The sequence below is a fragment of the Austrofundulus limnaeus genome, unplaced genomic scaffold (genome assembly GCF_001266775.1).
Source record: "Austrofundulus limnaeus strain Quisiro unplaced genomic scaffold, Austrofundulus_limnaeus-1.0 Scaffold23, whole genome shotgun sequence".
Classification (NCBI taxonomy): Eukaryota; Metazoa; Chordata; class Actinopteri; order Cyprinodontiformes; family Rivulidae; genus Austrofundulus; species Austrofundulus limnaeus.
In genome coordinates, this window is record NW_013952425.1 from 2,500,953 (window position 1) to 2,512,314 (window position 11,362).

Consider the following 11,362-nt stretch of genomic DNA (forward strand, 5'->3'; position numbering starts at 1 on the left):
ACAGAGCCGATGCCGGGTCTGCACCGAGGATCCCAAGCTCGAATTTCCACTTTTTGTCTCTTTGTTTTTCCTGTCGGAGATTAAAAATAGCAAGTAGCCTTCTGCAGAATAAGCACTTCATGCATTCTGGCTTTGATGCTGCGTTTGCCTGGAGAGGCCAGCTGTCACCTGCGTGTAGCGCGAGTCGGCATCGCCACTGATTTTTTAATACTTCCTGGAGATTGGACTTCAGCCACCAGACAACACAGGTGGGTCTGTGCATCCATTTTCTGTCATACTTATTGGGAAACRTCTGGTGTCTGGAACTTTGGATTTACTATCACAGACACACTTTACGTGTGTAACTGCTTACAGAACAAACAGCAATACCAATAACTAATATATCATATGACAGGGATGGACAACTTAAATAAAAAGCCACAATTTGTTTGCACTACCAGAGAACCACATAGTGCTGCACACACGTACCCAAATGTGATAAAAAACTGCCATTTTACAAATTTTTGTGCATGTGTTAGGGGTGAAAGAGAATATTTCCTGAGACTGTCGATTGTCAAAGGTACTGTATCAATTTTTAATTAAAATTTAAAATGTAAATTTTCATGCCAGTGGTTTATTTTTGTGTTGTACTGTTGCCTCCAACCACTAGTTGGCAGCAGTCAGCCAGCCATTTGATTGTAAGAAATGCGAAGTATAAATGCAGTTCCGCTTTTGTTCAATGTTCTTGCAATTGCATCAAAATAAACTGACTTTAATCAGAGATTTTAAAAGTTAACATATTTTGGAGAGAAAAAAATTGGCAACATTTTGCTTACAGTATTACAGTAAATGGTGATACATCATTTCGTGACCCCTGTAGCGTTTAGATTTATAGCCTGAACCTGGTCCAAATTTGGGTCGGGATGAAATTGTATGCTTGACAGTAGGGCCAGGCCAGGTTTGGGTTTCTCTGGTGTTTTTAATAAGTCTATACAAAGCATAAAAAACTAAATGAGAATGCACGAMCTAAAGTTGTGTTAATCTACTCATTATAGACCAAGGTTACTTTGAAAAAAAAAAAGAAAGGAGAAAGGTGCACAAGCGTGCATGCTGTGGTTCCACTCCTATCTGATTTGCTTAAAAAACTAAGGTGGTCTAAAAACAAAGGCATCCAAAGGTGTCCCAGCAAGGGCAAAAAACAGAGGTCTGTATGAAATTAGAGACAGCGTTTATACGAGGATCAGTTTGTTTTTTTAGGCTTTTTAATCAAAAAAAATGGGCGTTGCATTAAACTTGCATAAATACGGTAATTAAAATATGCTGGGTTTACTTCGGGCTTGGGCTTTTTATCATTATTGGGGGAAAACAATGCAGACCGAATGGTAGACAACCGTAGGCCAAATCCAGCCCACGGGCCGCAAGTTGCTCGTCCCTGGCATATAACGTACCAAGAGGTATACCGTCAAAAATAATCCTAATTTCTTTCTTATTTTTTTCTTGATGCTGCTGTGAAAACAAACAAAAAAAATACAAGAACCAACACTACAGTTCTTAGCTTTTATTTTAGCACAACTTATTACTTTGACATACAGTTTAAGGCACATGTATTCACATCCCCATACAAAATATTAGAAAACCACAGAAAATAAAGATTTAATCTTATAAATAGTGAGTCCTTAATATAATTAGTGACAATATTATTTCAAAAATCTTGATGACATTCATAAATGTTTGGCAGATCAATTTGGACCACTCCTGTAGAAGTCACAACAAAATGCAGCATTGACTTTATAGACGTAAGAACTGAAAAATAAACAAACGGGATTATCATTTCGCAGAGGAAAGCATCAAGAGAATATGGGACCCCAGAGTTGGTTTTGCTTTATTTGTTGTTTTATCATCTAATTTTTTCATTTCCCTTTAGGGCTTTAAGTTTGCATCTTTATTGGTTTGAAGGTTTTCTGTTTTGAACAAGCTGGTCGGAAATTCAAAGTGGATWATTTTTGGTTTTGAAGCAGAGTTTTCTCTGTTTTATTGATGGAAGTTGATTTTTTTAATGACATCAGCTCAGATCATGCCAAGTTGTCCCTTTGTGTGGGAGGACAGTGAAAGTCCCACTCTGTTTCACTCGACCCCTCTGCGGTTTGGCTCTTTGGACCTGAAACAGAGCCTTCGTCATCGCCATCATCAAACTCTCTGTCCTGGCAGGGTGGATGAAGCATTTCTGAGCGGCGGGCTAAAGACCGTTCGACGGAAAGCCAGTCGGTGGGACGAGCGTCCAGCGCTAGAACGGCTTCTTCTCCTTCCTCCACGGTGGAGCTCAGCTCTTCTTCCTCGTCCCTTTCCTCCTCCCGCCCCGCCTCCTCCACCGGACTGTATCCARCGCCCGGCTCCGGGTCGTCCGTCGGGGTCGCCGTTTCTCCCTCTCTCCTCCCGAGCCCATTCGTCTCCGGCTCGTCCTCGAGAGGATCCAGGCCGCTGAGCGGTGCAGGTGCGTCTTCCCTGCCGACGCCATCTGTGCCAAGGTCGCTGCCAGCGGTGCGGCGCTCCCACGATGATTCATGCGGACTCCTGTCATCTGACAGGAAAGGGAAAAGGAAAACGAGACGACTGGACTTTTTAATTACTCACTTCATCTGAAGCCAAAAAAACAAMAAAAAAACAACAACATTATAAACAGATGATGCAAAAACTCAATCTTATCTGTTCAAATCTGGACAAAAAATAACAACCACTTACCCTTTGGAAGTTAAATCGCTGCACTAATGTAGCAAGTTATTTTAATTACCTATCTGTACAGCAGCATCGCCCCAGACAAGAGGGGGCCCAAAATACTTTCTCTCTCTCCTTGGGGCTTACTGACCCATATTTGTGGACGTGAAAGCAAAAAGGTTAAATACTGCATACTGAGCTCCAGCAACCTTTAACACCACAGCCCCTCCCACACACACACACACACGTTTGTTTCTYGACCCCGTGGGGACCTTCCATTGACTTCCATTCATGTTTTTTAGACTTTATATCCTAACCCTGACCATATACTCTAAAATTAACCTCACAGAAACTGACACAGACCCTAAAACTAACCTAAACCTTGGTCCTAAVCCTAACCCCACACCTGTAACATGCATTTGGACCCGTGGGGACCGATGTGAGGTCCCCACGATTCACTTCGGTCCCCATCTGGCTGCTTTTTTTTGTAAAAAATACCCCATGTTGTAGGAAAAACCCGTCCACACACACACACACACACACGCACGCACACACACGCACACACACACGCGCGCGTACGCGCAAGAAGAAAGCAACATTACTTGAAAGTGGCATCCATATTTATGGCATCCTCCCCACCCTCCCATAAAGAGAACATGGCAGAAGTTTCTGAATGTCAGCGGGTGAGAATTTGCTTCACATTTCCAAAATGCCATGGCATTTGGACAGCTTGCACCAGTAAGAGGCTGAGAGGAGCAGAGGCGGGAAGGCGAAACTCAGGTTAAACACGGGAGATGGGGGACAAAAAAGGGGGAGGGGGGACGGGGCGGGGTTAAGACATCATGGTGGCTAATCGCTGCGGTAAATAAGTAGTCTGGTTGCTCAACTCTTGTTTTGGAGAAAGAACGGTTTTCAAAAACTCAAAAACTATTTTTACTCCAAACTCTCTGTTTTATGATTGATGTCACATTAATAAAACTATAACTACTGATGACTCTTTGGTGGGAGATTACTTTAAAAAGTGCGAACTTCAGTGGCTGTGACATGCATATCCTTCAAATACAGAAAGCCAAAGAAAGCGTCTTTATATTTAAGAAACCTGGTGTAATACACAGTTTTATCCATTTTGTTAAAAAAACTGTCATATTTTCATTTGAACCTAGCTGGGCCAAAATGAAACAGGAAGTGACATCAAAGGGGAACTCAAAGTGAACTCCCTGGTCTTTGTTTATTAAAACAATATTTGAACTCTTGACTCTTCATCTCTCTGATAGTGACTCAAAATAATCAAAAGAAACATCAGATTCTTTGTTACARTCTGTTGTCAGCTGTTGTAGCAAAGCTCTGTTTACATTCAGACATTCTCCTTTGACATCACTTCCTGTTACTTCACATGCAAATATCTCATTAACTATTTATCTAGGCAGCGTCAAATTTTTTTTTGCTACATGTTATCAATGTTACGTTTCCAAAAACTCATTCAGGTTTGTTACAAAAATTTTATGTGACAGGTACTTTAATGCTTTAAAGTGGTTAATATTCTCATTAGGGGTACCCACATGTCCACACTCACCTCTGAGTGGTAAAGAAGCAACACGTGTCGGACGGAGCTCAGGCTGAARGTTTTCATTCAGTGTGATGTTGTCTCGTGTTCCTGTAAGACCAGAGTCAACAGAAAAAAAAAGACACCCACCCCAGTTATTTACACTTCTGAATGTTGGCAGTAAAACAAAGCAGGTAGCGACATAAAGGTGGCTGATGAAATGGATGAAGCACATTCGTGCATCGCAGCGCACGCAGGAAGATAATTCAGCTCCCCGTCATCCGTCTTCATTAGGGATGGCTGCACGCCTTTTGGGCCGACACCACATGCTGCTTATAGGAGACCGTGCACCATAAACCCAACGCCATAAATATAAAAACACGGCGAACGCACGCGGACAGGGCGGCATGTAAAGAAGTGCTCGYCTTCGCACAAACTTTGAACTCGAGGCATTTCTCTGATTCCTCAGGTGTGCAGCAAAAACCAAACGGGAAGGAATACGGATGACTGGGTGACTTTGTTAACACGACGCATGACAGTCATGAATGGCACGTGTCGTTTAGAAGGCTGTGGATGCTCCGTGTGCCCTGACAGTGTTAAACTTTAAAATAACAGACCATTTTTCTGTGTTTTTGAGTTTAAGCACAATGGCTCAGTGATTAGSGCCGATGCTTCGCAGCAAGAAGGTCCTGRGTTCGATCCCCAGTTCGGACCTGGGGTCTTTCGGTGTGGAGTTTGCATGTTCTCCTAGKCCTTKCATGGGTTTTCTCCRGGTWCTCTGGTTTTCGCCACAGTACAAAAATATGTACAACATGTTGCCTTCAGGCCCAGGTTACCCTTGCAAAAGAGATCTGCGATCTCAATGGGATTYGCCYRGTGAAATAACRCTAAATAAATAAATACGGATAAAAATGTTTTTCCAATATCTTATTCTAAATCAATCCGATGACCAAAGAGTACACGGACCAAAATATACATCTTCAGCTCCAAGCACCTACTTGGTCAAAAGTAAAATCCATCTTGTCTGAGATGTGCCAAATTTGCCAGACATTTAAATCTGTTGTACGCTGAAATAAAAGCTTCAGACCGTTCAGCAGTGGTGTCTTCCAAGGGAGAGAAAATCCCAGCTATCTGTCCACTTTGGGTTTTTGTGGTGCACAGAAAAGAGCAACTAAACCCAAAAGGCCCAATCTGGCCTTTAAAACAGACTCCCCATGGGATAGTGTAAATTACATCAACAATGATTTTAAAAAAAGATTAGATCCACTCTGAAATCAAAGCCCTGCGCCTCATGTCAGGAGATGAAGAACTCCTGCAAACTTTTCCAGGTTTTATTTGGAAAAACTAATTGATCCTCACGGGCAGCTAGACAAACTGGTTCCAAACGTCACCAGGGGGACAAAGCATATTAAAGCAGCACCGCTACAAACCTCTAGCTCTAGCTCTGAAACGTCGTCTACGGCTGAAACATCTGCCTCCTAACCAGAAAAAGTCTGTCAACAGACTTAAGCAGAGCCGTAATGGCTCAGTCTATAATCACCTCTGTCTTTATTATCGCTCACGCTCACTAAAATGTTTGTTACTTGTCCCATTACGTTTCAGCTCGCAGTCATTCAGGACCGAGTTCGGCTCAACTAGAGGAGCTATCCATCTCAACTCCCGTCTAACCCACTCCATCCGCGTCGCCGTTATTGTTTCCCGCTCCCTCTCATCCGTAGACGATGTAGTCGCCTTTTAGAGTTCTCCGGGCTTCGGGAAAGGCGAGCCAAGGCCCCCTGCATCCGATCCCGTTCGCCTTCAGATATCCATCAGACACTTTCGCATCTTTCTCTATATCTTTGTCTCCCTAACGGCGGTGGACAGCGAGCTCGTCAGGCACTCCCGGGCCAGCCCCCCCCCCAGCCCTCCCCTCCCTCGCCTACAAATTCCCTAATAACGGCACATTCACCTAAATGTGTTTGTAATGTGGGCAATCATTTTCAGTAATGGATGCTTGTCAGTTTTATGGCGGGGAGAATGACGGTCTCGTGACAGGGCACCTCCATCCAGATGCAGCCCACCCCACCATTCAAGTCTGGGTAATAGGTGGGACAACATCGCCCTCCAGTGGGGAAAATCTGGGATTTTTTTCCCCTCTCTCCTGGTTTTACACTACCAACTCGATCTGAAATGCCACTTTTTATTATTTTTTTTTAGATTTGGATGATTACTCAATGCTTTTTTTCTTTTTAGTTTGTTTACAGGAAATAAAAAGGGATTTGTACCTTTTGAAAAAAAAAATCACAAAATTTCCACATCACTCAGGTCAACAAACATGATTTTATGGTATGGCATCAAGAAATTCTGAGCTTCTAATTGACAATGTTAAATCTTCATGATTTAAATGCCAAACATTAACACGCTGACTCTGATCAGACTCAACATTTAAAAAAAAAAATCCCTTTGGAACGAGTCGGCTGGACCAAAGCGATGAGGTGTGTGTGATGTTTTGGCACCCGGTGTGGCATCATGAACAGACACATGAGCTGGTGGTCGATGGAGCTGACACGTGGTGGAAAAGGTGGGCACGAGGTGGCGTGTTTTCTGGGCGTTTGCCCAGATTTGTTCTGGCATGACGGAGAGGAGGGCACGGATGGGCTAAGTGGGGCAGAAGGAATACATACTCCCAATTCCCACAGATACGTGGTAGGTCAGGCCTGAGACGCAGCGAAGAGGAGACAGAAACACACTGATGTAAATACAAAACATAAAGGTTGTTAGAATCAATGAAAAGAGGCACAAGGGAAACAAACTTAGAAACCAGTTATTGAGGTCGAACTGTTAAAAAAAACACTCTAGACTGTTTTTTATGAGTGTAAAAATAAACCAAAAGTTAAATACGCAGCTTAGACACTATTTGAACATTTATTTGGTACTTTACCTTGTTTGGCAAAAACATATGGGGCAAATTAAGTCACAAAATTACGACCAACTAGAGCATCATATTGATTGTTTTGTTACAAGGCGGGGAACTAGAGATGTAATGATTCAACAAAGCCCTGATTCAATTATTGATTTTAAGTCCAGGATTATTTACTTTTTTTGTTTGTTTTAACAAAAGGAATTGTTGCCATTTTATAACCAAATATGTTTCTTTTCTTTTACTGTCACCCTTTTTGTCCCTGTATCAAACTGTATAGTAACATAATATAACTTCAAAATAAATAAAATTGTCATCACAAATCCTTTTGCAACCAAAAGTTATCAAGTATCAAACTGAATTTTGTCATAACTTACTGTTATACAATGAAAGAGATTCATTTGTTTTTATGAATCGATTCACATTTTAAACAGTTCTAATCGATTCTTAATTAATCCCTACTGGAAACACAAACATCACGTTATATTTTCACGACTTTTTTTGGTTTTAAAAAATAAAGTTGATTAGACACAGTTTTGGGAGGACATTGGTAAAACCATTCTCCTTATCCAGAGGAAGGTTATTTTCCTGCTGCACACYGTCAGCCAACTGATAACAGCGTTGTTGGTACAATGCTTACACACACAATGCCACTTCAGCTCTGTGACTACATTTATAATCAGCTCTATAATGGGTCCCAAATRGAACCTAAACCCAAACTTTTTACAGTAGCCACTTTTAACTCGGGTATTAAMGCTGAAAAGTCTATTTTCACAGCTCCCATGTTGACAGAAGACGTAACGAGTTGGTCTCTACTGATWCAGGAGAAGTCAGAGTAAAACATAAGACAAACGCACACAGTGTGTGTTTGCTTATGGTGTGGTAAAGATTACAGACTCTCAGACAAAGCCTTTCTGAGGGTGGACAGAGGAGGAAGTTGAAACTGGTGTATTTTTAAACAAAGCAAGGGGGGAAAAACATTAGTTTTTGTTAAATATTTTTGGGGGTTAAGATCGGTTCAATACAAATTACAAAAATAAAATATATAAGTAAATAAACGTGCAGTATAATAGTTTTTTAACTCACCTGGTAGACTCCACAATCCTGACACCTCCAAGGTTTTCAGCTTCCTTTCTAAATCGGCAACTCTGTTACCCAGAATCCTGCAGAGCAGACAGTACGGGTCAGTTTTCTATCACAGTTTAGTGTTTGCCTTTTAGGAGGAGCAATTATACAAAGTTATCTTAAAAGGTTATGATGAATTACTATCTTACTCATTGGAAAAAGCTCTTTGACTGACCTCGGTATGAAAAAACGGTTTCATTCTGACTGGACTGACGAGCTAACAGCTAGCCAAGACCACGGTGGTTTGCTGTCTTCTTAGAACAACTAAAATGTCAATGATTTCACAGCCACTCATGAAAAGTTAGCTTCATCAACCTTTACATCACTATAGGCCTGTCATGATCAATTTTGCTGGATGATAAATTGTCTTWGAGATAAGTGATAATGTTGTTTTGAGACCACACTGCTTACGAAGCTTACGGAAGTTTATGAAATTTCAAATTTTTTTAAAGTTATGAACTGACCTGGACTGGGGATTGGGTAAACAACACACAACAGCAGCTGCTGGAGCTGTAACATCGCTACCCACCTCCTCTATCCAAGCCGGCGTAATTTATTCTGTTTGTGTCTTACTTTGGCTTCATAAAACAGCTGCAGTCACCTTAATGCGCTTATAAAATTTACGCAAGTTTACGAAATTTACAGAAGTTTACGTAGCGTAAAAAAAAATCCATACAAGCCTACAGCTCCATTAACTTTGTATTAAATTTACGTAAAATTCAAAATACTTTTGCAGACGATAATAGAAGCAGCAGCTAGCTGTTGCACTTTTAATGTAAGCTTGTGTACTTCTGACTGGAATATCATTATATTTCTGTCAGATTAACCAGGTAATGCAAAACTGATGGTAGTAGAAAGGTTTTAAAAGTGTTTGTCTAAACAACAGGACTAGCCGTAGGCTCATCAATTCAGTCAGAATATAGTTCAAAGAGCATCTAAAGCAGGTAAGATGTTGTTTATAAACCTTCCCACAAACACCCACTTCAAATGATCCAAACTTTCCCAGTCAAAAGTTAGTTTTATAAATCGGCTTGCCAGTGAGGAGCAGGTGGGGCTTGAAAGAAGCGGCGGGGTTTTACCTGTTGGTGTGTCTTTGGTGCTGGATGACCAGGTTCTTCTCATGGATGGTCTCCAGCAGAGCGGTGGCCAGCGACTTGAGGTCCGAGATGGACTGAGGAGTGGCAGGCAGGCTGCAGCCCTGCTCCTCCAGGAGCATCTCCTGGACTGAAAAAAAAAACATGTTGGAGGCACAAAAAAAAAAAAAAACAGGACGGGAACGGATAAAAGTGGCATTAACGCAATAAATAAATAAATAAATAAAGCGGAATCTCCCGATAAGGTGGCAGCAAAACATACAACCGMGATTAAAAATAGACATCAGCGTGACAAGAGGAAGACAGAGATGGAGTGTTGGAAACAGATGTCTACTAGATGACACTTTCCTAACTTTAACGTCAGAAGCCCACTGTGCTGCTTCTGCCAGAGACTGTCAGTCATCATGGCAGCCTCATTTCCCTGCCAGTGGTGCTCTCCACCGCCGAGAACACAATTAAAAACCCAGCTGGTGTCCCGGTGGCTGCAGGACTGGCAAAAAAAAAATCCTAAAACTTAAGGAATCATTTAGTAAAAGAAACCAATTATTTTTACTGAGGAAAATCAGCGTTCTTAGTGAAAATACTCTTTTCTGTTTGAGTTTAACAAGGAGCCTAAACAGTTTGTGTTCTCACCTTGTTTGGCCGACAGTACTCCAGTAAGAGGGCTGATGTTTGATCTCCCATACGTGCCGGAGTTTTTCCTCCTCTCCAGGGCCGTCTGCGGAGAGAGAAACAAACCGAGCTCGATGAACGCTCTGAACGGAGACCATAAAATATAAGAAATAAAAAAGTCTCCCAGAATTAGAGGCTAAAAAAAAAGCGTAGTTTCAGATCTCCCAACCTTTACCTTGTACTTCATGATGTTTGATTTCAGCAGGCTCACCTCCTCCTGCAGCTGTGTGAGGCGGTCGTGCAAATACCTCCAATCAAAACCCAAAACATAAGACGCACAGATGCAAAAACAYGACAACTTGTTTTAGGACATGAGCTCTGAATTTGTCACAAGAAAAGCCAGCATTGGGAAACTAAAGATAGGATTTTATTATGGACACAAAGTAAATCTACACACTTTAGCAGAAAAACCAACAAATAAAATGAACTCTGCTCAAGTTTCCGTAATTAAATCTTAAAACTTTTCTTATTAAATCTAACAGTAAAGTATGCAGAACATAATTCAGTATGTATTAAACCATAATTAGGTATAATACATGTTGATGTGTAGATACAGGGTGAGTCAAAAGTTGCAGGACACCCTTTTATTTCAGAAACAAAAAGGAAAATGACAGATCTGAATACCCCCAGCAAGTACTGGGTGAGGGGGGCCTATGTCTGGAACATGGCTGCCATCTTGAATTGGATCAAGGGCAAGTTTTTCCAAAGATAGGCCCCTCACCCATTACTTATTAGGGTATTCAGATATATAACTTTCCCTTTTGTTTCTGAAATAAAAGTGTCCTGCAACTTTTGAATCACCTCGACTTAGCACAAAATGTAAGGCCATTTTTGTTTGGACATTTTTTTCCGCTGTAAAACCTGCGCATTTCCTCCTAAATGCCAACACATTTGTAAGAAGAAAAACCCGGCAGCACAACCAGAGGAAAAGGCTTTTCTGAGTTCACCCACAGACGAGGTTGCTGGTCTGACAAAAGGCAAAAGATGACCCTTTGCTGTGGGAGAAGAAGTTGGTTACACTTACGATGATGTAATTGCTGAAGAATTCCCAAGGAACGGGTTTGGAAGATGTGGGAATTTTGCAGCACGGACTGACTCATCGCTCCCAACTGAGATGAATGTAAACATCGTGTTTGAAATGTCAGAACAATTCGCGCCAGACAGTGAGAAAACTGTAGCTTGAAGGTAAAACTGCTACCAGCCGGTGTGAATGAAACAAGTACCGTATTTTTCAGACTATAAGCCGCTACTTTTTTCCTGAACTTTGAACCATGCAGCTTATACTCCGGTGCGGCTTATAGTCCGGTGCGGCTTATAGTCCGAAAAATACGGTAAATG

General features: G+C 41.6%; 1 protein-coding gene across 3 annotated transcripts in view; it reads right to left on the reverse strand.

Moving 5' to 3' along the window:
* Positions 1 to 1,522: 1,522 nt before the first annotated feature.
* The window catches only part of LOC106514859 (coiled-coil domain-containing protein 149), a 22,264-nt gene continuing 12,424 nt past the window's right edge, over positions 1,523 to 11,362 (reverse strand). The window contains exons 7-13 of one of the 3 annotated variants that reach the window (XM_014004378.1): positions 10,200 to 10,272; positions 9,986 to 10,070; positions 9,338 to 9,482; positions 8,220 to 8,296; positions 6,898 to 6,930; positions 4,265 to 4,345; positions 1,523 to 2,557 (exon numbers count right to left, since the gene is read on the reverse strand). In XM_014004378.1, coding sequence (XP_013859832.1) covers positions 2,052 to 2,557; positions 4,265 to 4,345; positions 6,898 to 6,930; positions 8,220 to 8,296; positions 9,338 to 9,482; positions 9,986 to 10,070; positions 10,200 to 10,272 — 1,000 coding nt within the window. In that variant the 3' untranslated portion in view covers positions 1,523 to 2,051. The remainder of the gene's footprint in view (positions 2,558 to 4,264; positions 4,346 to 6,897; positions 6,931 to 8,219; positions 8,297 to 9,337; positions 9,483 to 9,985; positions 10,071 to 10,199; positions 10,273 to 11,362) is intronic. The other 2 variants (XM_014004380.1, XM_014004379.1) reach the window with 2 other exon arrangements.